The following is a 26,380-nucleotide window of genomic DNA, read 5'->3' on the forward strand; positions in this document are numbered from 1 at the left end:
CTCCTAATTTATCCCTCCTCCCCCTTCCCCTCCCCCTCCCCCTCCCCCTCCGGTAACCATAAGTTTGTTTTCTATGTCTGTGGGTCTATTTCTGTTTTGTAAATAAGTTCATTTGTGTCTTTTTTTTTTAAGATTCCACATACAAGCGACACTATATTTGTCTTTCTCTGACTTACTTCACTTAGTATGATAATCTCTAGGTCCATCCATGTTGCTGCAAGTGGCATTATTTTTTCCTTTTTTTAAAAATTTTTATTGGAGTATAGTCGATTTACAATGTGTTAGTTTCAGGTGTATAGCAAAGTGAATCAGTTACGCATATACATATACCTGCTTTTTTTTTTAGATTCTTTTCCCATATAGGCCATTACAGAGTATTGAGTAGAGTTCCCTGTGTTAATACAGCAGGTTCTTATTAGTGATCTATTTTATATATAGAAGTGTGTGTATGTCAATCCCAGTCTTCCATGTTATCCCCCCCACTGCTTATCCCCTGGTAACCATAAGTTTGTTTTCTACATCCATAACTCTACTTCTGTTTTGTAAATAAGTTCATTTATACCCTTTTTTTTAGATTCCACATATAACAAGTGGCATTATTTTTATTCTTTTTTATGGCTGAGTAATATTCCATTGTATATCTATATACCACATCTCCTTATCCATTCATCTATCGATGGACAGATACTTAGGTTTCTTCCCATGTCTTCCTCCCTCCCTCCCTGCCTCCCTACCCCTCTTCCTTTCTTTGTTGTGCTGGGCCTCAGCTGCAGCATGCAGGATCTTTTTTTAGTTGCAGCATGCAGACTTCTTTGTATGTGGGCTCTTAGTTGCGGCATGCGAACTCTTAGTTGTGGCATGCGTGCTGGATCCAGCTCCCCAACCAGGGATTGAACCTGGGCCCCCTGCATTGGGAGCGTGGAGTCCTACCCACTGGACCACCTACCCCCTGGACCACCAGGGAAGTCCCTCTATGTCTTTTTTCTTCTTTTTTTTTTTTTTTTTTTTTTTTTTTTTTTTTTTGGCTGCGTTGGGTCTTCATTGCTGTGCACGGGCTTTCTCTAGTTGCGGTGAGCAGGGACTACTCTTGTTGCAGTGCGCAGGCTTCTTATTGCGGTGGTTTCTCTTGTTGTGGAGCACGGGTTCTAGGTGCACAGGCTTCAGTAGTTGCAGCATGCAGGCTCAGTAGTTGTGGCCCGCAGGCTCAGTAGCTGTGGCACACGGGCTTAGTTGCTCCACGGCATGTGGGATCTTCCCAGACCAGGGCTCAAACCCGTGTCCCCTGCATTGGCAGGCAGATTCTTAACCACTGCGCCACCAGGGAAGTCCCCCTCTGTGTCTTGACTATTGTAAATAGTGCTGCTATGAACACTGGGGTGCATATATCTTTTCATCATTTCTGGATATATGCCCAGGAGTGGGATTGCTGGATCTTAAAACCTTTGATTTATAATTTGATACCTTTTTATGTGCTTTAAGCAAATTGGGTTGTATGTGTAGCTTGAGCCCAAGGGTAATTTCTTATACTCCAGGGGAATTAATCATTTAATTCCCAAAATTATGTCATGAAATAAAGGTTACCTACATGGCTGATATATTTGTACTGGGGAAATAACTGTAAGCAGTTTGTAAATGTGTTAGGTGACTGTGCTTACTTTATTTCCCTGTTCTTCTCTAAGTGTATGTATGTTAACACGAGCTTCAAAGGAAGAGTTCTATAAACCAGCTAGTTACCTGCCTACATAAAATTCTAATTGGTACTTCCTTAACACATTGAATGAGACATGTTTTCTTCTTGAAAAGTAAATAATTGCCTTTAACTTGCTTCATTCTCTGTGTTCATCCTTCCTTTCTTAGGTTGTTTTGACCATCACTTGGGGATAAAATTAAAAACTTTAAACCTTCCCTTAGCAAAATAAGAACTAAAGAAATAATGTAATGGTACAGCTGAATGAAGTTCTTTCATGTAATTCAATTTCCCTAGGTTTTGTTGAAACAACTTTGAGGTGGGGTATGAGAGAAATAGATGAGGGAAATTGAGGTACAAACTTCCAGTTACAGAATAAGTGTGTCATGGGTATGAAATGTAGAGTGCAGGGAACACAGTCAATAATAATGTAATATCTTTGTATGGTGACAGATGAGACTTAGACTTATCATGATGATCATTTTGAAATGTATAGAAGTATCGCATCACTATCCCATGCACCAGGAAGTTTTAGGTCAATTACACTTCAAAAACAAACATAGGAAAAGAGATCAAATTTGTGATTATCAGAGGCGGAGGTGTGGGTGGGAGGGGGAGGAATTGGATGAAGGTGATCAAAAGGTACAAAGTTATAGGATAAATAAGTCTTAGGGAATGTAATGGTACAACATGATAAATATAATTAGCACTGCTGTACGTTATATATGAAAGTTGTCAAGAGAGTAAATCTTAAGAGTTCTCATCACAAGGAGAAAACTTTTTTATTTTGTATATATTAGATGATGTTCATTAAACTTATTGTGATAATCATTTCATGATGATCATAAGTCAGATCATTGTGCTGTATACCTTAAGCTTATACAGTGCTGTATGTCACTTATATCTCAGTAAAACTGGAAGGATAAATTAAATATAAAATTGACACACGCACACAAAAAAACTACTACTACTATGTACAAGTCAAAGTAATTTTCCAAAAGGTACACAGCTCATACAAATATTGAGTGGACACATGTCAAAGATTCTATTTGGCTCATTAATTCAATGAGGGAGAATCAGTAAGATGGTAAAACTGGTTACAGGATCATGTGAGGAAGTGTGCTCAATATTAGAATAGAATTGATGTGTGTTAGATTACAAAAACTGGTTAATATCCTATAGGGCAGTAAAACTAAAGTTATCTTTTATACAGGAGAAAAAGCCACAACTTCATAAAACATGAGCCCTTAATAATAGCACAGTGAAAGAAGTTAAATTTTTCCAAAACACTAAATCTTTGAGTGTGCTTGTTAAGTAATGCTTCTGAATGACATTGAAAGGACATGCCATCCTCCCCTTGGCCTTATCTCCAGGTTTTAGTTAATGTTTTTTTAGCACTGGAAATTGTTCTTGTTTTAATACAGTTGAACCCTCTGAATCTTTTTCTTGCCAAATTTATAGTCATGGTATTTTTTTAATACATCCACCCTCAACTTTTTGTGTTGTCCAAAACCCAGATTTAGAGTGAATGGACAGGTGTTTAAAACACACTGGGGTGTTCTCTCAAGTGGTAACCTTCTAGCTTGTCTTGAGTTTCTTGAGTAGATGCAGGGTGTAACTGAGCTACCTAAGTTCTCTTTCCTTGGAATCAAAAAAGGTTGGACGAATCTGCTAAAAGCTAGTTGTCCGCTAAAAGCTGATTGATTGGGGGAGAGAAAGGGAATTTCATTTTATCTGTTTGGTTTCCCCCAGGAAATTGTTTAAACTTAGACTGTAAGCTTTAATTCCTCAGAATAGTCCTTATATCCATGAAGGTAAAGCAGTGTGTGAAATTGTAATCTTTAAAAAATGGTAAGATTGTGGCAGCTTCAGACTTCAAACTAAGACTAAAACACAATCCATGATAAAAATGTTTTTGTTCTTACATTTTCCCTTAAATGATTTGATTTAAAATGTTCTATTAAAGAAATAGCTTGGCTCTTTGTTCTGTTCTACATTTGGCGACAGAAAGCTGATGCTAATCAGTATTCTACAGGAGGTTTCTTGCAGTGGATTGCATAACTGCCCTTGACTTCGGGATACTTTCATCATGCAGTTTCTAAATGGTTTACTGGCTTGCAGTCTAAAATGCCCATGTGCATTCAGATTTAGTTGGTGTGTGTTAGAATTCTGAATGTCTTAGAATATTTTGAACTCTGGTATAGACCCAAAGAGTTTCACTTTTATAAACAGTGTCATTAAAGAAATGGCATGGTGTATAGTAATAATAATGCCAACTTGCTTTGGTAAGGCTTAGTGCAGTTAATTTTTCACATGTGACTTTATTTGAATTGTATGGTAATCCTGCTCAAGAGGTTAGAAAACTTAGGCTCTGAGAAGTTGTGACATGTCCGAGGGTCGCACAACTTTTAATAGAAAGGTAAAGTTGAATTTTCTGATGGGAAACATTGGTAAACCTGGTTCTCTCTCTTCCACTTAATAATTGTGTAACTGTGAGCACATCTTTTAACCTCTCTAGTCCTTTGTTTCCTCTTCTGTAAATGTCAGACATCTTTGGAAAGAGCTTTGTGCCAAGCTTCCTTTTTTAGATGTTGTATCTGTTAGAAGTTGTAGGGATTGGTGATCTTGCTGCATGTGACCTTGGACATGAATCTTTTCCTCATTTGACAAACCAGTTATATGTGTTTGAACTAACACCTTTTATCAGGAGTCATCACAGTTTTACTTGTATATTTTAATTTTTTAAAAAATCGTTTTGTCTTACTCATAGCTTTAGTTCAGTTCCAAGGTTGATTTAGTTCTGAGTGTACTTTTGAAATGAAGCTTTTGGAATTTAAAAGTATGTGCTATAATTGACGTATATACACTATCAAATGTAAAATGGATGGCTAGTGGGAAGCTGCTGCAGAGCACAAGGAGATCAACTCCTTGCTTTGTGACGACCTAGAGGGATGAGATAAGGGAGGGTGGGAAGGAGGCTCAAGAGGGAGGGGATATGGGGATATATGTGTGCATATAGCCAATTCACTTTGTTGTACAGAAACTGACACAACATTGTAAAGCATTTATACTCCAATAAAGATGTGGGGAAAAAAAGTATGTGCTATATAATAAGCAAATCTTATGAGGCAAAAGAAGTTATTTTAAAATAAAAATGAGCAGATTTTCTTACTGAATATGAGTCAGAATGCTCTGAAAAGATGTTTTTAAAGCATTACATGGCCCTTTTTTACTTTAGTTTAACATTTTAAAAATTCCTTATTGTAGAATGGTTTGATCATTCCAAACTGGACTTCTGAATTATAATTGGAAAACAAACCAAGAAAAAAAAGCCATCTTTAAGAAACTAGCTTATGTCACTTTATTATTCTGTAAAATTAAGAATTCTTTCCTAAGCCTGCTTCCATCTGTATTGTCTTGGTAGCATCAGTTCATTCAGCTCTGCGGGCTCCTTACTGTATACACGTAGTTGTGCAGCTTCATAGAAAATGAGCTATTGCCACAATAAAAATAAGTAGGAAGAAGTAGAGAAGCAGTTTGTCTTATTTTACTTGGGGAGTTTTTATGCAACTCTGAAACGTGAGTTTATTCTTTCTAGGCTTTTACTGTTAGCTCTAAGGCAGGAATACCTGTGTCACTTCCTCAGCCAGCCATTTGAAATGTGGAATTCTGAGCATTCTAAAGAGTACTGCTGAGTCTTGGAATTGACTGACCCAGAGTCCTCATAACTCAGATTTCACGTGGGTTCTCTTCTGTGTCTGGTGCTGTTGCTGCTTATTATTTATTCAGCTCCTCAGTGATGCTGTTTCTCAGACTGTTAGGTGGATGGGGGAGGCAGTCTTAATAGTGTCCAGCAGGAATAAGGGACAATATTCCTCATGCTGAGCTTCAATTAATCACCTTCATTAACATTTATACTTAAGTGAGAAAGGCCTTTTGTCTTAGCAAATGTTACATGTTTTTTCTAGCATATTTTTTATACCTTTTCAACACTTAGGCTTTTTTTTTTCTGTAGATGTTCATTCTGGACAAAGTTGACAGTGATACTTGTTCCCTTAATGAGTTTACCATAACTGGATCAACATATGCACCTATCGGAGAAATGTGAGTAATCCCTCCTTGTCTTTTAAAGGCTCCACTCTGGTAGTTTGGTGCTTGTACAGACTTGCAGTGTCTCTAAAATGTTCAGACAGTTTTCCTAATGTGGCTCATGTTTATCAGAGTAGTTCATTTTCTTTAAAAACAAAATTGATAATACATACTTTGGAAATTGAAATTGACATTGCAGGTTGTATAAGCCAGTGACCCTTTTTCATCTTTTGAAGCCTAAATTTTCAAGTGGGGTTTCTGGTTTGCTTTGGTTTGGTTTTGGTTTTGGTTTTGATTTGGTTTTTTTGGTCACCCTGCACGGCTTGCGGGATCTTAGTTCCCTGACCAGGAATTGGACCCAGGGCCCTGGCAGTGAGAGCACCGAGTCCTAACCACTGGACCACCAGGGAATTCCTGTTTGTTTTTCATTGATACCAGTGGTGGAGGAATTTCATTAACTAAGAATTCCTGGTCTTTACTGATTGACTGCTGATACCAGAGACATATTCTGTCTCCAGCATCAGATTTCTTTTGAATGCTTGCCAGTCTGTTGTCCACAAAATTCTATTTATTAGTAAATAATTAAATAAAAATCAACAGAGATGACCACAGTGTGTTCTAAGAGTTACTTTTTCTTTTGACAGACATAAAGATGATAAACCAGTGAATTGTCATCAGTATGATGGTCTTGTGGAATTGGCAACAATTTGCGCTCTCTGTAATGACTCTGCTTTGGATTACAATGAGGTAAGCCTCCTCACAAATGAGAAACTAGACCTGGCTGTTCCTAGTTCAAGGGTGCGGTGGGTGGAATGAAAATCCAGCCTTCCTTCCTCCCTTTTTGAAAGTATGGGTTCCTGGTTTTATTTTCCCTTTCCATTAAGAGCCTATCTCTATCAGAGCCAGCATGACCTACCCAAAGGAAGCTGGAAGCCTTTCATATATTCTCTGTGACTGAGCATTGCAGTTACTTAACTAGGAATTGTAGCGTACATGATGTTCTCTTCTGTGTATAGCTTAGTTACTATAAATGATTAAAACCAGGATACTTTTTCCTGAAAGTATAGGGTATTGATCTTGCTTTTTAAGATGGGTAACATTATGTCCTAGAGGACAGGCTGAGGCTTAGAAGGTTGTTTTGATGATGATGATGATGATGATGATGATATAATATAAAATTTAACCAACAGAAAACCTTTTTTTCCTCCCTTTTTAATTTTAAACAGTGAGATAAATTCTTTGGTTTCTAAAGGCAAGCCAGTCCCCAACGGAAACAGAATGTAAACTCTGTAGAATGATAAATAATGACAAGGAATTACAAATACTGTTTGAAAGCTCCCTATGTTTGAATTAATACTGTGAATATTGGCTTCTTATGGTTAAGGGAAATGAAAGATCTAATTATTAGAAAAAGATAAAATGCACACCTATGCTTTGAGTTTATTTTTAATTATCTGGATCATATGCTCCAGAATAGGATAAAAATGGCCCAAAGAATAATGGTACAATGGGCAAGAGATTATCCACCTATGGAAAAAGTCTTTATTAAAGAAAATTTACTACTTTTCCCTTTTTGTAATTTGTATGCTTTTAACTACTACAGGCGAAGGGTGTGTATGAAAAAGTTGGAGAAGCTACAGAGACTGCTCTCACTTGCCTGGTAGAGAAGATGAATGTATTTGATACTGAATTGAAGGGTCTTTCTAAAATAGAACGAGCAAATGCCTGCAACTCGGTCAGTATTTGAGCTTAGTGTTTTATTCATGCTGCCCATCACTCAGACCATATATTCTTAGTCTGCTCACTCTCTTACTCTCTTAGATAACTTAGTGTATACCTTATTTCCTCAAACTTGCAATATCTCCTTCCCCATACTCACTATAAGGTAAAATGGTCTGGCCATTTGACCACGAAAATAAAAGTAATCAATGGATAATTTCCACATGCAGCCTCTGTGCCCATAAGGTCTGCTGTCTCCCCCAGTGCTGTGAAATGGACTCTTCTTGCTCCCAGCAAAACCCAGCTGCTCCTTATCTAGTGAGCCCCAACATCTTTCCTGCTTATCAATCTCCCATCTCTACTGGATCTTCATTAGAGAAATAATAGTATGTTTTTTATCTAAAAACTTTCTTTTGCCTTAAGCACCCTGCTTCTTTTCCTTCACAGTGAAATTTCTCAAAAGAGCTATTTTTATGTATTGTTTCATTCTTCCCATTTTCTTGAATCCACTCCAGTCAAGCTTTTGCCTCCTTCTAGTCTATCAAAACCTCTTGTCCAAGTTGCCCATGACCTTGTGCTAAATGGTCCAATTGTTTATGCATGTGTACTACTAACACATTTAAAGTACACGAAGCAAGGACTTCCCTGGTGGCGCAGTGGTTAAGAATCCTCCTGCCAGTTCAGGGGACATGGGTTTGAGCCCTGGCCCAGGAAGATCCCACATGCTGTGGAGCAACTAAGCCCATGCACAACTACTGAAGCCCGTGTGCCTGAAGCCCGTGTGCCTAAAGCCCTTGCTCCGCAACTAGAGAAGCCACCACAGTGAGAAACCCATGCACCACAATGAAGAGCTCGCCACAACTAGAGAAAGCCCACGCACAGCAACAAAGACCCAACACAGTCAAAGATAAATTAAAAAAGTACACGAAGAGGGCTTCCCTTGTGGCGCAGTGGTTGGGAGTCTGCCTGCCGATGCAGGGGACACGGGTTTGTGCCCCGGTTTGGGAAGATCCTATGTGCTGCGGAGCAGCTGGGCCCGTGGACTGTGGCCGCTGAGCCTGTGCGTCCAGAGCCTGTGCTCCGCAACGGGAGAGGCCGCAGCAGTGAGAGGCCTGCGTACTGCAAAAAAAAAAAAAAAAAAAAGTACACGAAGCAAAAGTTGACAGAAATAAAAGGGAAAGTAGATGAACTCACAGTGAGTTGGAGATTTTAACACATCTATCTCAAAAATTGACAGAACAAGCAGTTGAAAAATCAGGATGTGGAAAGACACTGTAAATATACTCAATCCAACACTTATTTCTATTGTGCTACTTTTTTTTTTAATTTATTTTAATTTATTTATCTATCTATTTTTAGCTGTGTTGGGTCTTCGTTGCTGCACGTGGGGGCTGTTCTTTGTTGTGGTGCGCGGGCTTCTCATTGAGGTGGCTTCACTTGTTGCAGAGCATGGGCTCTAGGCATGTGGGCTCAGTAGTTGTGGCTCACAGGCTCTAGGCATGCGGGCTCAGTAGTTGTGGCGCATGGGCTTAGTTGCTCCACAGCATGTGGGATCTTCCCAGACCAGGGCTCGAACCCGTGTCCCCTGCTTTAGCAAGTGGATTCTTAACCACTGTGCCCCCAGGGAAGGTCCCTATCGTGCTACTTCTAATATGCTTTTCAAATGCATAAGGAACATTCACCAGAATAGACCATATTACTGGTCCATGAAGCAAGACTCAACAAATTACAAAGGATTGAAATACAGCTGGTTGCTGACCGTGAAAGAATTAAACTAGAAATTGATAACAAAAAGATAAATAAGCTTCCATCTGAAGAAAGTAGAAAACCAGCAAATTAAATACAAGTAGAAGGGAAATAGCAAAGACAAGATCAGAAAGCTATTCTGAACAATTTTGATGGCGTAGAAGAAATCAACAAGTCCTTTCAGTAACACAGCTTTCTAAGCTGACACAGAAAAATGGAATAATCCTGTGTCTGTTACATTAATTGAATCTGTAATTAAAATCTACCCCACAAAAATTCCTCAGGCCCGGTTCTGTATAATGCTAAAGAAATGCCAGTTTGGGGGAGCTCCCTGGCAGTCCAGTGGTTAGGACTTGGTGCTTTCACTGCAAGCTGTTCAGCATGGCCACAAAAAAACAAAAAAGTGCAGAAAATGAAACCCTTATCACCTCATTTGATGAGGCCAGCATAACCCTGATACCAAAACCTGACATGGATGCGACAAGAAAAGGAAGTTACAAGCTAGTATTCTTCTTAATATATCAATAGAAGTAGAGATTCTCAGCACAACATTAGCAGATTGAGTCTAGTAATATATCGGAACTTTGACGTGTTATATTTGAGCAGAATAACCACAACTACAAGGCTAGCTTGACATTCAAAGCTCAGTGAGGTGGCCGTGTTGCAGGGTGCAGGCGTGTCTGCCCTAGACACTAGACAAATCTGTGGCTCCTCAGCTGCCTTCCCCCTGCCTGTCGGAGCCCCAGAGCCTGGGTTTCTTGGGCTGAACAAAGTGGCAGGCAGGATGGACCAGTCTTTTGAGGACACCCAGGTGCTGGAGGCTGACCAGATGGCCAGTGTCTGTCAGCCTCTGTTGCAGGTGGTTTTACTCAGGTCCAGCTGTACCAAGTGTTCGAGGACACAGAATCCACTGACAGTTTACTGCAGGACAGATCCAGCCTTTGTCCTAGACAGAGTGGTGAATGGTTGCTTAGATGAGAAGCAGCGTAAGCAGTGTGCAAACAAGATGTTATAACACACGAAGGTCAGAGTAACAGGCAGCGGTATGTACAAGTGGAATAAGAGGAAGAGAAGAAGCATAGTGCCAAGAAGCGAGCTAAGGAAGCTCAGAAATGGGAACTGCAGAAGCCGGAGAAGACGGGTTAAAGGGACCGTGATGCCGAGCAGGAGCAGAAGGTACCTAAGAAGGAAGCAGGTCAGGCCCCAGAGTCTCCGTCTGGGCCCACCCCCACAAGCCACCACCCTGGAAACACACCTGCCCCTCTGCACCAGGGACAACATCATCTTCGTGCAGTGCAGGGTGGTGTAGCCAGGAGATCGTACGGTGGGTCCTCCAGACCTATTCCCAGTACCTGCTGCCTCCCAGCCTTGGCGCTTAGATTTCTTTGGAATTGGGTTCTGCCACACATAATCTCTTAGTACCTGTCATCTCCAAATGGCTGCCAGTTAGTGCTTGAGGCTCCTCTTTGTTAGCACTTCTTTGATTTGTAGTCAGGGTTTCCTGGTAGATAGAATAAGGAGAAATGGAAAGTTAAAAATATAGCCTTTCCTAGTTATACAAAAGCAAGACTCATTTCTACTAAATGGTCAGCTGTCACTACGTTTCCTTTCTTTCATCCTTCCCTGGATATCCAGGGCAGATTAGGAGGCAGTGTGTTTTGGGGGAGTAGGGTGGCACCACACAGCACAGGCAGCCTAAGGTGGGCGACAGTGTGAGGCAGAACTGGACTTCTGCTCTGGCACTCCGTTTCCTTTACATTGTTTTGCCTCCTTTATACTATCCCGAGAAATCAAAACTCGCACCGGCATGGAGGATGTCTCAGCTGAAGTATAGTCGCCCTATTTGTGCTTCACAACTAACAGTCTCACTGCCATGAGGATCTTGGGCAGCTCCTATGGCATCCTGCCCCGATTTACATGGTTTTCATGAAACAGACATCCAGGCCCTTTGTTTCTGTTATAGGGAATTCACCCCAATTGTCATTAACTAGGGGGCCAATCCTTGCAAAGCCACATTGTCTGACAGCTCTATTATTAGTTGGTGTGACTAAACCCTCGAGAAGCAACCCGAAGATTCAGCTTCACAGAGACTGAGGTTTAGAATTATATGATTCTAGACCTGTAACTGCTCAACGAAGGGAAACAAGTAGCAGCATGGAACTTAAAAAAGTGGTACGTTAATTGTAATGACCACTGCAAATAAGGGCAGGAGTGTCTGTTCTGTAAGAGTCTGCGGTCTAAGTATTTTCTTGCTCTGTGTCCTCCTTTGCCTCATTTTTTGCCACAGCAGCTGAGTGAAGGGATCAGAAATGACTGTCATGGTGCTCACTCACTGAAAATTCCCAGAAATGAACTTTTGCCTGCTCCTCCCGCCCCCGAAAGCAAGAACCTTTTATAGTACAGAGGTGAATAGAGCAGGACCAGCTTTTTAAGGCCTAGCGGCCCATTTGGATAGGACTGTTGATCTTCACAGCCCTGATACTGGAAGCAATGGCTTTGTTCTTCTCTCCCCCTAGGATGTGTCTGGCGCCGAGGTCCACACCTCACTCAGAATCACTACCCATTCTTTCAGTCTTCCTAGAGTCATTGGTACAAATGCTTAATGGAAACTAAATACATAAGTAATGTATCAGTCAAATAATGTAGAATTCATAGTGATTGTCTTTTTGTTGCTTGGGGCAACTCTTGCTGAGAGGATGGCTTCAGCCCACTTGTAATTGCCTACATTGGATGCTGAGGTTCTTTGGGATTTCTACAGTTATTATTAAATACTTGTCTGAATTAGGGAGAAATCAATGTAATTCACCACATAATTGAGTAAAGGCAAAAAACCGTAAGATCATTTAAATAGATGCAGAAAAGGCATCTGATGAAATTTAATCTCAGTTCATGATAAAAACTCAACAAACTTATCTTCAAGTTGATGGTGTATTTACACAAAATTAACATATCTAATGGCAAAAGAAGAATTTCTACTTTCAACATTTCTATTCAGTGTTGTACTGGCAGTCCTAGTTCATGCAGTAAGGCAAGAAAAATCAAAGATATAAAAATTGGGAAGGATAAAGTATGTTTATTTTGTAGGTAACATGATTGTATACATAGTCCAAATCTGAATCTGAAGGTTAATTCTCAGTCTTCGTTTTACCTGAGCTGTCAGTTTATCCTGTCAGTCTCTCCCTCCTTGAAAGTCCTTCACTTCACTCGTTCTCCTCCCTCCCCCACCCCCTGTCCCCTGCCATCTCCTTGGCTGCATCTTCCACATCCCACCAGAGGTGAAGAGGTTCCAGGGCCCAGTCCTCGGCCTTTTCTGTTTGCAGTTACTCCCTTGAACTCCTCTCACCTCATGACTTCAAATACTGTCCATGTGCTGACATCTAATATAGTACCCACTAGCTATCTAAAGCTATTTAGAATATTTAAGTGGTGTTCCTTGCCCCCGCTTCAGCTAATACTTAACTACCAGAGCTCGAAACCCTCCGCTGTCTTCCTGTTTCATCTGTTACAAAAGCCAGATGCCTTACATTGACTTTTAAGATCCTACAACCTGCTTCTGCCACTCCTGCCATTAACCTCTCACTTCTTTTTTGCAAACTCTGTTCCAGCCATGTTGGCCTGGAGGCTCCTTGAACGTGCCAGGTCACGTCAGCCTGCACGTCTGTTCTCTCTGCCACACTCACATCTTTCACATTTTTACTCAAATACTGCCTTCTCAATACTTTATGTAAAAGCGCAGTCATACATAATTTTCTCTCTTCCCTGCTTATTTTTAAATATTCTTCTCCGTAGCACTTATAATCTACTTTCACATTCTAGTGTGTCTTTCCCAAACTAGAGGGTAAGTTTTATGAGGGTGAGAACTTGGTTTGTCTGTTGCTGTATCCCTATTGCCTTTCACATAATAGGTACTTAGTGAGTGTTTGTTTAACAAATCAAAAATGTGCAGAAATTGCCATCCAGTAATACTCCATATGTTCTCTTTATAGGTCATTAAACAGTTGATGAAAAAAGAATTTACTCTGGAGTTTTCACGCGATAGAAAATCGATGTCGGTTTACTGTACACCAAACAAACCAAGCCGGACATCGATGAGCAAAATGTTTGTGAAGGCAAGTACAACTGATTGCAGTTGAGATGTTCTTACCAGGATTGGAATCCTGGGTGAGCTAATAAATAAAATTGTTGATATAAATCTGTAACATTTCCAGGGTGCCCCCGAAGGTGTCATTGACAGGTGTACTCACATTCGAGTTGGAAGTACTAAAGTCCCCATGACTCCTGGAGTCAAACAGAAGATCATGTCTGTCATTCGGGAATGGGGCAGCGGCAGCGACACACTGCGATGCCTGGCTCTGGCCACTCACGACAACCCACTGAGAAGAGAAGAAATGAACCTGGAGGACTCTGCCAACTTTATTAAATATGAGGTTAGCTAATGAAAAGCTTCCTTGCCCACATCCTGCACATTCATTGTGTTCAGACAGCACTCCTTCAATAAAAGGTCAAACGAGTCTTGCTTTTGCCAAGAAAAGGGTGCGGTTATTTGTTTTTCTTCAGGCCAAATGTATTTATTACCTTTATAATTTAGATTGCTGCTTCAGACATACACAGTTAACAACTTAATACAGGCCTGTTACTTTCAAAGTAGAATCATCAAGGCTAAAAACCTATTTTGCAGCTCTCATGTAAATTTAAGATATTTTAAAAATTGAGGCTATTTTTAAAACACTCAGTTAGTTACTAAAGGTCAAATTGTCCAAGTGGAGAGATTCCGTCTACTTTTCTGCTTATGGAATACTTTCATATCAAGTATGTGACTTCCTGAAGCCTTGAACAGGGAACAAATTTGGGTAGTATGGGCAACTAATTGGCCACTATCAAAATGTTTTTATTCCTCGGTATATTTTTTCCCTCATTTCAGAATATTATTATGAAAGCTAAAGAATTTGGTAACAAGAATGTAGTGATTTTTAATTGTTTCTGACTTATTGGAATTAATACTGTTCTTCATTGGATTTATATCAATGGTGTGAATTCTATCATAAGAAAATGCAGAAACCTTTGCTGTCCACACTGGGGGGAAAACCAGAATTTCCTGTTTTGACATAAGGTGATTCTTTAACTCTAGACCAATCTGACTTTCGTTGGCTGTGTGGGCATGCTGGACCCTCCAAGAATTGAAGTGGCCTCCTCTGTGAAGCTGTGTCGGCAGGCAGGCATCCGGGTCATCATGATCACCGGTGACAACAAGGGCACTGCTGTGGCCATCTGCCGGCGCATTGGCATCTTCAGGCAGGACGAGGATGTGACGTCAAAGGCCTTCACGGGTCGGGAGTTTGATGAGCTCAGTCCTTCAGCCCAAAGAGAAGCCTGCTTGAATGCCCGCTGTTTTGCTCGAGTTGAACCTTCCCACAAGTCTAAAATTGTAGAGTTTCTTCAGTCTTTTGATGAGATTACAGCCATGGTGAGTGTCTTTATACATGTACACAGGTAACAGACTACACAGACACAGCAGATTCTAATTCTGACCATTAAATTTTTAGTAATAGCTCCCATATTTGGAACTTCTTTATTTTTGTCATGATCTGGGGCTGTTTATCAAGGATTCTGTTGACCAGTAGTTGGCATGCTGTATGTTGCATGCATGGAAGATTCTGGAGAAGTTTAAGACCTGGAAGTCTGAATCAGTCACAGGGGAAATATTTGGTGATATCTTTTTTAATCTTTGTTGTGGTTAAAATATACATGTTTGTATCTCACGTTTCTAAAAGCTGATTCAGGACATAATCCACACTCTGTCACCCAGTTTTGGATAGCCTTACCTGAGATGAGATGTACTGATGATGTGTTCTCTTAAGAGCTACCTGTTGATGAAGCATTTCCCATATTCTTCCTCGCATCTGATTTTTTCACTGAGACATGTTAACATTGTGTCATATTTGCTTTCTGCTGCTTATCTGTGAAACTTCACACTCTTAAAAACAACTTAATTTTGTTGATTGAAACCAGTTATTATAGCTGTCTTCCTCCCTTCCTCTTTCCTCCCCCTTCCCTTCTCTCTCCCAGAGGAAAGCACCATTCTGAATTCAGTACTGGGTGTTTACTATAGAAAACATACATGGGAATGATAGTTTTGTATCTGTAGACAATATTTAAGTGTTTTTGCCCTTTTTTGGTCTTTATATATATTATATATTATAGTTTACATATTTTTGAAGTCTGCCTTTATTCTACTTGAGATTTATCCATGTGGATACAAGTATTTTGTCTTGACTGCCATATTGTGTTTTGTTTGGTAAAAAAATAATACAGATAATTTGAAGTCCCCTTTGTCCCACTTCCCTCTGAAGTGTCACCTATTATAGCTCGTTTGGCAATTTTACATTTCCCAGGTGAAATGTGTTTTATGACACCAACTTACAAAAACGAAAACTTTTCCAGAGAATTCTGTTGTCCAGAGGCCCAACAGCTCCATTCATTCCCTGGCTTTAGGATGGCTGAGCGTTTGTTGGCAGCGTGTTAGGTGGCAGGTGTAAACCAGTGGTGGGTTTCTAACCCTTTCAGACTGGAGACGGTGTGAATGATGCTCCTGCTCTGAAGAAATCTGAAATCGGCATTGCCATGGGCTCTGGCACCGCGGTGGCTAAAACCGCCTCTGAGATGGTCCTGGCTGATGACAACTTCTCCACCATCGTGGCTGCCGTGGAGGAGGGACGGGCGATATACAACAACATGAAGCAGTTTATCCGCTACCTCATCTCGTCCAATGTCGGGGAAGTTGTTTGGTGGGTCCCTATGACCAGCTCACATATATTCCTTGGCTTGTGATGACCAGTTTTCCAGATTTGCTCTTCATGTGGCAGTAGCTTTGCTCTTAGTGCAGCGGGAGAGAGGGAGGGCCGGGCAAGACGAAGGAGGCCCTTGTGAAGGTAGAGGTACTTCCTCTGGTCCTCAGGAGGGCTGTCTACGGCTGCTCCAGTGTGCAAAGGATACACTTTCACATAGAAATGAATTTAAATTAGCTATATAAGGTAACATAAAATTCTTGGTCTTGTAAAAGTTAACTTAATTTGAAATTGGATATAATAAATGTTTTATGATTGCCCAGGGAAAAAGTTAAAACAATCATTGCTGTCCACTGATTTTTATGGAGGAAGGTGGGGTGGTGATGTTATTTTAAATAGTGGCCAAAAATAATTTGGGGTCTTTTTCTTCTTTTCTTGGATGGAAACAGTATTTTCCTAACAGCAGCCCTTGGATTTCCTGAGGCTTTAATTCCTGTCCAGCTGCTCTGGGTCAATCTGGTGACAGATGGCCTGCCTGCCACTGCACTGGGGTTCAATCCTCCTGATCTGGACATTATGAACAGACCACCCCGGAACCCAAAGGAACCACTGATCAGTGGGTGGCTCTTTTTCCGTTACCTGGCTATTGGCTGTGAGTACAGTTTTTTATATTATTGATTTTTAAACGAATGTTTGAGTCCAAATTTTGTAAATGCATCCCTTAAAACCCCTTTTTTTTCTGTTTCCATATTAGGGGAGCAAAATATGGAGACTGCCCTTTTGCAGTTTAATGAGCTGTGTATACCCAGTTTACAGTAAAGTTATTCCTTTACTTTAGCATCCTCGTTCTTCCTTGGGCCTTTGTGAATGAGGTTCTCAGATTTAATCTATGGGCAAAGGACATACAGGGAGGACTGAGGCCTTAAATCACCAAAATGTAAAACGAAGTCCCCCTTTCCCTGAGTGAGAGAAGGGATCTGTGCATTCATCAGCAATGGTTGGTTCTTCCACATGTGTGGCCTTTGTAGACCTCGTCCTGACCCAGGATGCTGCTTCTCTCTTCCTCATTTCATAGGTTAGGAAAGTGAGGCCCAGAGAGGTTAAATGACTTCCTTAGGGTCCCATAGGAAACTGTTTTGTTTTAATATGTTCACATGATTTAACACTCAAAAAACACACAGTGGCATAAAGCAGGAAGGCTCTCAACCAGTTGGTTCCCCTCCGGCACGCCTTCTTGGGATACTTTAGCAAATAGATCCATCTTAGGTGTTTATTTTCGCAAGCGAGATGGTAAGCTGTATACACCTGTATGCTGAACCCTGTCTTTTGTATTTCTCCCTGTTTTATGGGTAGTTTTACATCAGTACCAGTATAGCTGCCTTATTGCTGTGCACCACCTGCCTACTGCTCTGTTGGAATTGCTGGGTTAGAGGGTGTGCACTTGGACCTTTCAGTGGATACTACTGCATTGGGACAGTCTCTTATTCTCAAGTGCCTGTGTTCTCCACTACCCTTGGTTGTTTCTTTATAATAAACTTGCTGAATTCAAAAGTAATTGTTGGGGTGGGGGAAGGGATGGTCCCAGAATTGGCTTCAAGCACTGCCATGTGCTCAGCGTTCTGCACTAACTGCTCTAATGGCCTTTCCATATAAAGGTTCTGCCAGGCCCTTGATGGAGCAAATAAATTAGTGTATAACTGGTAGCATGAGTTTGCCAAAGTCATGACGGGTGTGATCTGGTGCTCTAGCACAGCATGGCCTTCCTTACATGGAGAACACGTGCCTGCAGCCTTAACATACTGGCCGCTGGTTAGAGAGGGCATGGCTAGTGTGAAGGTCCTACCAATTCTAGTAGGTGCATTTCCTCACAAATTCTGGAGGAAAAGCTGCCTGGTTCTTCTGTACCACAGACACCCTTCTCGTTACGGAAACCATCAGCCTAGCTGCTTTATCTGATGCAAGTGAGCAGGTGCCAGTGGTAGCACAGGCTCATTGACATACCATGTCTTTGATCTCTGTCCTAGGGGTTGGCCCTCGAGGCAGCACCTGCAGTAACGCTGCAGGCCGTAAACCCCATGTGTGTTAGTGTCATGATGTTTGTTCCCAGGTTATGTTGGCGCTGCTACGGTGGGTGCTGCTGCGTGGTGGTTCATTGCTGCCGAGGGTGGTCCGAGAGTGTCCTTCTACCAGCTGGTACGTAGCCACCTTTCTTTGTGTACCTTAGATGCAAGGTGGTGTAAGTCTTCACAAACAGTTGTCCTTGAGCTTTCTATGGTTTGGATGTCAGTCAAATAATCTTAATACTCTTAACAATAAGCAGTTGCATCTAAGGTTATTCTGAAGGACCAGGGCTTCTCTGGGAAATGCGGTGAGATTTTGTGTGGGTCTGTGTTCTGGGTTTGGTGTGGAATTGGTGTGTGGACTTTGGAAATGTCCTTGGCTGATGAGGAACTTGATTGGGCTTTTGTTGCAGAGCCATTTCCTACAGTGTAAAGAGGACAACCCGGACTTTGAAGGAGTAGATTGTACCGTCTTTGAATCCCCATACCCAATGACAATGGCGCTCTCTGTTCTAGTAACCATAGAGATGTGCAACGCCCTCAACAGGTCAGTGAGTCTTCTCAGCATGCTGGGGCAAGAGCCTGACAACCAGGGTGCTGGGGGATTGTGTGTGTTTCCTGGTTGATTGAGAATCACAGGAAAGCTCCGCCCTCCCCAAAAGGAAGAACAAGCAGCACCGGTTTTAAGAGCTTAAGTCATCATCACCTCCAGGAAGTAGTGGGAGTGCTTAGCCACATGTTCTTCAAGAGACAGCAGAGGCCAAAAATAGGGACTTCTGCACCCCTGTGTGCCAGTGCCCACAGGGAAGGAGCTCTTGCCCTTCAGCATTGAGACAAACAGTATCACCTAATTAAGCCAGTGACAAAAATGGAAATTTCAAAATAGCCTAAGTGTCAAGGGCAATTGAGAGCAGGTTTGAACACACTGAAATGGGATTGCTGTGCTGAAGCCTAGATTTAAATTGGAAGTCTGTCCTACATCTGAACATTCTTCCTTAACTTTGCCACTGTAGAAACTTAATAGAATTAGGTCAGTAGGCAATAGGCAGTGCCAAGTTAGCCGTCACCTTATTGAAGTGTGGTTCTGAACAGTCTCTGTCGGTGATGGCATATGCCTTTGCCCTTTCAGCAGGCACATTTCACCCACCTACCTCTCCTTGTTCTGCAGCTTGTCTGAAAACCAGTCCCTGCTGAGGATGCCCCCTTGGGAGAACATTTGGCTCGTGGGCTCCATCTGCCTGTCCATGTCACTCCATTTCTTAATCCTCTACGTGGAACCCTTGCCAGTAAGCGGTGGGGGGAGCCTGGGCTGGGGCCTGGCTGCCTGTCCAGCAAGTCAGGGAGCTTGATGAGGTTTCTTTGTGTTTCAGCTTATCTTCCAGATCACACCACTGAATTTGACCCAGTGGCTGATGGTGCTGAAAATCTCCTTGCCTGTGATTCTAATGGATGAGACCCTCAAGTTTGTGGCCCGCAACTACCTAGAACCTGGTAAAGAGTGTGTGCAGCCTGCCACCAAATCCTGCTCGTTCTCAGCATGCACCGATGGGATCTCCTGGCCCTTTGTGCTGCTCATAATGCCCCTGGTGATCTGGGTCTATAGCACAGACACTAACTTTAGTGATATGTTCTGGTCTTGACTGACAGTTTTGCATAAAGGTGATGTTTAACTTAATCAATTAATTTTTTTATTGTTTAAAGCAACTGTCTATTTCTGCTGAATTTTCACATGAACATACTGGCTGGTGAAGGAGGTTTCATACTCTAGATTTTGTTTTGCTTTTTCTGACTCCAGTGGGGCAAGATTTTCCTTTTTTATACACATAATTAAAGTGTCCATTGACATGTACAGAGAACTAACACTATTTTATGCAAATATTTTTTTGTAGATGAAAAAGCATGTACAGTGTTCTGTTTAATACTCATCCTTGTATAAAAAAATAGTTGAGCCAGCAGACATTGTCAGCAAATTAATTGGCAGCAGATTTTAGGAAATGAATGTGTGTGGTTTTTTTCTAAAACTAAATAGCATGTATTGTGTCTTTTGCATGATCATCTGGATTTAATCTGAGATCACAGTCTAATTTTTATTCATAAGCCAATTTTTCTGCACTGAGCAGAGTACTGCTACCTCAGTCAGTATTTTTTTTTTGGTTTGCCCCACCCCCACCCCTTCACCCCTTGGCCCTTGTTCACCTCCACCCCACCTCCACCCCCACCCCGCTCGGCTGCTTCTCCTGTAGGGTTTTGATGGTTCTGTTTACATCAGTCTTAACAAGAGGTATGCTTGTTCTCGCTTGTGCAGAAAACATTGTTCCAGATTCAATCGACCAGGTTCATGTCCCCTCACATAGTTTTTAAGGTTATTTATTTAAATGTCTAATGTATTTTATTGTAACAGACATTGTTTTGCCAACATTGCCTATTTCAGTGGCACTTCACAATCTAGTTTAAAACGAAAAATAAAACATTTTAAATGGACAGAGAAAAATAACTGTCTTGTTTTTAACTCTTAAGTGGCTTAGTTTGAACTAACAGATGTCCAACTTTCTCTTAAGTTCTTAGTTTTACTTTTAGTTTTACTGTGCTTGAGGGGAAGAAGGATCCTGTTCTGCTGCATAGGTGGTTGTAGGAATTTTATTTTTAGTGTATAGGCACTAATTGTTATCTGTGATACATTTTTATGCAAGTTTCTGCTGGCCTGTTTTAGCCTGGTGTAGAGGACATAAGGGCAAGTGTGTATGTGTGTGTATGTGTGTGTATGTGTTTTGTAAAATCTGTAAATAGCACATGACCAAATGAACATATTGTATAGAACTATTTTTATTTGAATGTGGCACTAACCACCACCATCGTTACTATGACAAATGTTTGCGCATGTTCGAGATCAGTCTTAACCAACAGTGTGTAAGTCATTAACAGTCCTAACTGTGGTGTTTTCCTCCAATGCCTTCCAACATCCATCAACTAACGTGAGTATTCCCTGAAATTTGGATGCTTTAGCCTAAAGGTTACTGCCACTAAATGAGCTGGCTATATGACACTAATGAGTAAGCCCCTTATGTCAGGCACCCTGAGAGCAGCGGGCATATGACTTTACGTGGCACCTGTGGGCTGGGGTAGCTGTTCTCGACGCCACCCACTGCCTAGGATAACAGCACAGCCACATGTCAGTTGGGGAGGGCCTGGGGGAAGAGAAGGTAGTTCTGCTTTGGTCAGACTGACAGGTGCCTTCACAAATGCCAAGATGAGGATTCACAAAAACTTGTCATGGTTCCTTTGATCTTTGTTAGCTGCAAGGACTTGTCCCAGAATCTTGCTACCTGGTTCAATAAAAAGCAAAAAGTGAGTGAAAGCAAGTAACCAATAAAATCATGCATCATTTGTTGCATGACTTTTTTCTTTTTATGGCTGCGCTGTGCGGCTTGTGGGATCTTAGTTCCCTGACCAGGGACTGAACTCAGGCCCTGGCAGTGAGAGCACTGAGTCCTAGCCACTGGGCTGCCAGGGAATTCCCTGGTTCATTTTAAATAGGCCACCTTTTTCCACCTTCTGGGTCATACTCTTTGCAGCTGAGATTTTTTTTTTTTTTTTTTTGCAGCTGAGATTTAACTGTGCTTTAATGTACCCTGGAGAGAAAAGATACTGGCCATAGTTCTGCTCAGCTAGCAAACAACCAGCCCCATCATTAGCCAGGGTGAAGGAGGGCCTAGGCAGCAGCTCGTATTCAGGGTGGTAGCTCACTGCACGTGAAGCCCCGAGAGTTCTTGTGGGTACTTGAAGGTACTTGGGCCCTAGCTGGATACAGGGCCAGCCAGAAGACATGATGTAAATGCTGAGCGTCTGGGGAAAGGTTAACAGGTATCAAGCAGGACAAGGTGCTGCGAAGTTAAGAGGTCTCCATGTAAGGGGGTAGAAAGGTCACATGGAGGCGGATTCTTAATTTAGAGTCCTGGCCTGGCTCATGGAGGCCTCTCAGAGGAGGAGGAGCTGGTTTGGTTGGCAGAGAATGTAGGGGATAACATTTTGCCAGTTTTAGTGTTATGGGGTGTAGGAACAGGTTGAGCAGATCAAATGCAAGGAGTGTGTCTCGGCTGCAAACCAAACCAGGGTGTCTGAGCTTGTTGGGTGGGGTGCCATTCAGTGGTCAACTTTTCCTGACTCAGCTCCTTGATTATTATTGGCCCTTGCAAAGTAAGTTGAATGGTATGGAAGGCTATTACCTTGTGCTTTCTCAGCTTCAGGCCTGTCCAGCCCACAGAGGTGGTTTAGGCACCCATTTCCCTCAACTCAGACAGCTGGGAGTGGGAAAGACCCAGTGGTGCAGAGTCCTTTTGTCTGCTCTGTTTCAGGCTTCGCCACCAAAAAACGTCTGATTGGCACCTCCTCAGTAGTTGGTGCTGCTGTGGGCACATCCCTGGCCTCTGTCCTATAGGGAGCAGCAGGTACCCAGCCCCATCCTCACCAAGTACCCGCAGGAAGGCACCGTTGGCCTCTCTGCTTCTGCTGCTATCAGTAGCTGGATAGGACGGCAGCATCCTCAGACCCATCATGTTACATGCTCTCAGGCAGCTCTTGCCTGAAACTTGCTCCAGGTTCTTTCTCAACGGGCAAGTGGGCTGAAGGCCCATCCCATCAGTGTTCCGTTTTTTTGCCACCCCATGCCCAGACTGACCTCTTTAGTAGAGCTTTACCCTTTGCCCAGGAGATGGCAGTCTTACACGTTTCCTAAGTGGGGTACTGTGCCAGCAGCTCATTCTGCATCTGTACAGTGCAGGTGACACGTTGGGTAGGGAGAGCTGCAAGAGCTCAGAGACAAGCAGGGCAACTGCCACCTTCCCTCACAAGCAGCGGCTGCCACATTACCTTCAAACTGGGGCCTCAGGCCCCTGAATGTCCGTGTGGTGGGCAGACCTCAGGAATATCCAAGACCACAAGCGTTATTAGCTCAGTGTCTGCCAAGCCTGTTGTGTCTGCAGGGCGGAGGCACCAAATTGTGTCAAAACCACCACCCTGCATGTGAGGGTAATCTGCAGCCTTTTTTCTTGAAAGGGAACAGTGATAAGCAATTCCCCTTCTAGGACTGGATGCAGCCCAGAGGCTGGCCCCTGGGGAAGGAAGGAGAGAGGCTTGGCGCTGATTACCACGCTGCTCACTCTGCTTCGCCTTCCTTACCCTCTGCACTGCTAACTGAGGACTTCGTAACTTTTGTTATACCTGAAGCGATTAAGTGTCTGCCTGGTTGGATTCTCTGTAGCCAGGTGACATGAGGGGCCTGTGTTGCTGAGCCAGTGCTTCTGGATGCTACCCTGTGTAGGCAACCCCTCAGGGACAGTTATCAGAAATGCTAGTCTTAAAATCTTAAAAGATCAAACCGAATATTCCTTTTCATCTGTCACTATTAATCTTAAATTAGTTATTCTAACATTTCCTCCCCATATTTCATAAAGCTGATTTCCTCTCTCTTTCCTTTTCAGCAATACTGGAGTAACCGCTTCCTAAACCATTTTGCAGAAATTTAAGGGTGTTCAGTTGCGTGCATGTGCGTTTTTTAGCAACACATCTACCAGCCCTCTGCATGATTGATGTTGGGGGGAAAAAGAAAATTAGAAAAAACTCCCCAACTCATTGTGTGTTATGTGGAGGAAACGTGTATTACCAGTGGGGTTTTTAGCTTTTAAATCAAAATAATTACAAATGTACAGTTTAGCTTAATGAATCAGAAAGCCTCTCCAGAGAAATTTGGTTTCTTTGCTGCAAGAAGAATGAGGTTCTGAAACCTTATCCAAGAGCTTAGAAGCCATCAGCCAAGTTGCCATATTTCTCTGTGCAAAATGTCATAGCTTAAATAAATGTACAATATTCAGTTGTAATGCATGCCTTCAGTTGTAAGTAGCCAGATTTCTCTATGGTGTCATTGAAACATGCTACTTTTTAATTGGCCCTGTACAGTTTGCTTATTTATAAATTTATTGAAAACACTACAGGTGTTGAATGGTTAAAAATGTAGGCTTCCAGTTCATAACTTCGGTTATATTTTGAGTGTGCAGCTATTTTGCACTGTATTAAATGTAACTTATTTAATGAAATCAGAAGCAGTAGACAGATGTTGGTGCAATACGAATATTGTGATGCATTTATATCAATAAAATGCTAAACGTCAATTTATCAACGCATGTTTGACTTAGACTGTAAATAGAAAGCAGTTTGTTTCTGTGCTGGCAACAGGCATTGCACAGACATGGTTTCAGGTAAATAAATCTATTCTATGATAAGTTCACAGTGTGGTGTTGACTGTTCTCCTGCAGGAGGGGTGGGTGATGTGCACTGAGGACCTCCAGCCCTGCACCCTGAGCAGTTGTGCCCTTAGGTAGATAAAAGGGACAGAAAGTTCCTGTTGACTTTCTGCATAGGAGAGCAGAGTGGTAGAAGGTCTGGTTGTGTGACATGAGATCTATAAAATATTCCTGCCCTGGTTCCACTGTCTCCCCTTAAGTATGAGAAAAAGAGTGTGTCATGAGTGGGGTTTTCAGAGATAACATGATTTAAAAGTTGTCAGCAGCTTGGAGACTATAGTGATGGAGAGATACTTGTAATACTACTCAGATGCAAAATGTAAATCCCACTGTTAATAGATATAGAAAAGAGCTGAGTAAACCAACTATACTCCAATTTAAAAAAAAGAGAAAGGAGGTCCCCCCCCCCAAAAAGGAACTGAAATCTATATACATGGGAAAAATATTTGATAAATTTTAACATCCATTCTGTAAAGGATAAAAAAAAACTTTTGAGTACCCATAATTCCCATTTTTTGACATAATGAGAAGCCAGAAGTATTGAATTCCAGAATTAGACTCACCATCCACTGTTGCCCACAACTTAGCACTGTTCTGGAGAGTCACTGTAGTCAGACAAGAGAAGGGAAAATGCCTAGGAGTGAACAGAAAGGAGCAATGGTCATACTGGATCAATAAGAACACCTTATTTTTATGAAAGTTTAATAATTCAGGGGAGATTAACATCTTAGTATATGAATGATGATACACGTCATACATTATTAATAATATATGAAGGGGCTTCCCTGGTGGCGCAGTGGTTGGGAGTCCACCTGCCGATGCAGGGGACACGGGTTCGTGCCCCGGTCCGGGAAGATCCCACGTGCCGTGGAGCGGCTGGGCCCGTGAGCCATGGCCGCTGAGCCTGCATGTCTGTAGCCTGTGCTCCGCAACGGGAGAGGCCACAGCAGTGAGAGGCCCGCGTACTGCAAAAAACAATAATAATAATATATGAAAATACCAAATGTTTTAATCAGACTGATTCTAATAAAAATGAAAATGCAAGAGTAGCAAGGAAGGGTACAAACCTCAGGTATAAAACCTATAGTCATTAAATGTATTATCTAAGAAAGGTGGCATTTTAGCTTAGTAGGTAAAAATTGGGTTATCCATTGTCACTGGTTATTCTGAAAAAAAATATGGCTGTATCCCTCACACCCAATCAACTGCAAATGGATCAGAAGGTTTGAAAAATGAAGTTATACCCCAAAAGAAAAATGGCTAAATGATATAAACAAAATTTGTAAATATAAGATGTTCAATCTCACTAGCAAATTAAATTCACAATGAGATACCATTTCATGCCCATCAATTGACAAAAAAACGGGTCTTCTAATACCAAGGATGTGGACAATGGGCCATCCTTACATTGTAGAGCAATTGGGTATCATCATCTGGTACATTTACAGATGCTCTTAACATACAACCTGGCAGATCCTTACCTTCTTAGGGATTCCTCACAAGTGCTGGAAGAGCCATACCAGGATGTTTGCAAAAGAAAAGCACCAACCTAAATGACCAACAACAGGAAAATGGGTAAGTATATTTAAGGCATGTTGAAGTCACTCTGCATCAGTGAAAATGAATAAACAAACCAGGCATCAGCAGATAAACCTCCCTGCACGGTGCCACCAAGTGCGATGTATATCAAGTTTAAAATACCCAAAATAAGACCATATCATAGCCTTTTTTTTTTTCTTGGCTGCACTGCACAGCATGCAGGATTTAGTTCCCCGACCAGGGGTCCAACCTGTGGTGTGCCCCCTGCAGTGGAAGTGCAGAGTCAACCACTGGACGGCCAGGGAACTCCATGACCATATCATACTGTTTAACCTGGCCCTAGGGCCAGTGCCTGTCTGTGCTAAAGCATGTGCACTGGCTTCCTTGATGAGAAAGTCCAGCTCACAGAAAGTCAGCTAAACTAAACAGCCATGTGGTGGATTCACAGTGCAAGCTCCT

General features: G+C 42.0%; 1 protein-coding gene and 1 long non-coding RNA gene across 4 annotated transcripts in view; one reads left to right on the forward strand and one right to left on the reverse strand.

Annotated features, from left to right (window-relative positions):
- The window catches only part of ATP2A2 (ATPase sarcoplasmic/endoplasmic reticulum Ca2+ transporting 2), a 61,193-nt gene extending 36,827 nt beyond the window's left edge, over nt 1–24,366 (forward strand). For 2 of the 3 annotated variants that reach the window (XM_019950165.3, XM_073790071.1), the window contains 12 exons: nt 5,703–5,791; nt 6,421–6,523; nt 7,380–7,511; nt 13,228–13,350; nt 13,450–13,668; nt 14,370–14,705; nt 15,806–16,026; nt 16,476–16,678; nt 18,134–18,219; nt 18,500–18,633; nt 19,255–19,372; nt 19,457–24,366. In XM_019950165.3, coding sequence (XP_019805724.1) covers nt 5,703–5,791; nt 6,421–6,523; nt 7,380–7,511; nt 13,228–13,350; nt 13,450–13,668; nt 14,370–14,705; nt 15,806–16,026; nt 16,476–16,678; nt 18,134–18,219; nt 18,500–18,633; nt 19,255–19,372; nt 19,457–19,726 — 2,034 coding nt within the window. In that variant the 3' untranslated portion in view covers nt 19,727–24,366. The remainder of the gene's footprint in view (nt 1–5,702; nt 5,792–6,420; nt 6,524–7,379; nt 7,512–13,227; nt 13,351–13,449; nt 13,669–14,369; nt 14,706–15,805; nt 16,027–16,475; nt 16,679–18,133; nt 18,220–18,499; nt 18,634–19,254; nt 19,373–19,456) is intronic. The other variant, XM_073790070.1, reaches the window with a different exon arrangement.
- LOC141276137 (uncharacterized) lies at nt 8,810–10,901 on the reverse strand. Its single transcript, XR_012325114.1, has 2 exons — nt 10,664–10,901; nt 8,810–10,187 (listed from the first exon to the last, which is right to left on the reverse strand). It is a non-coding gene; the product is annotated as an uncharacterized lncRNA (long non-coding RNA).
- Nucleotides 24,367–26,380: the final 2,014 nt, after the last annotated feature.

Source organism: Tursiops truncatus, chromosome 13, assembly GCF_011762595.2.
Source record: "Tursiops truncatus isolate mTurTru1 chromosome 13, mTurTru1.mat.Y, whole genome shotgun sequence".
NCBI classification, from domain to species: Eukaryota; Metazoa; Chordata; class Mammalia; order Artiodactyla; family Delphinidae; genus Tursiops; species Tursiops truncatus.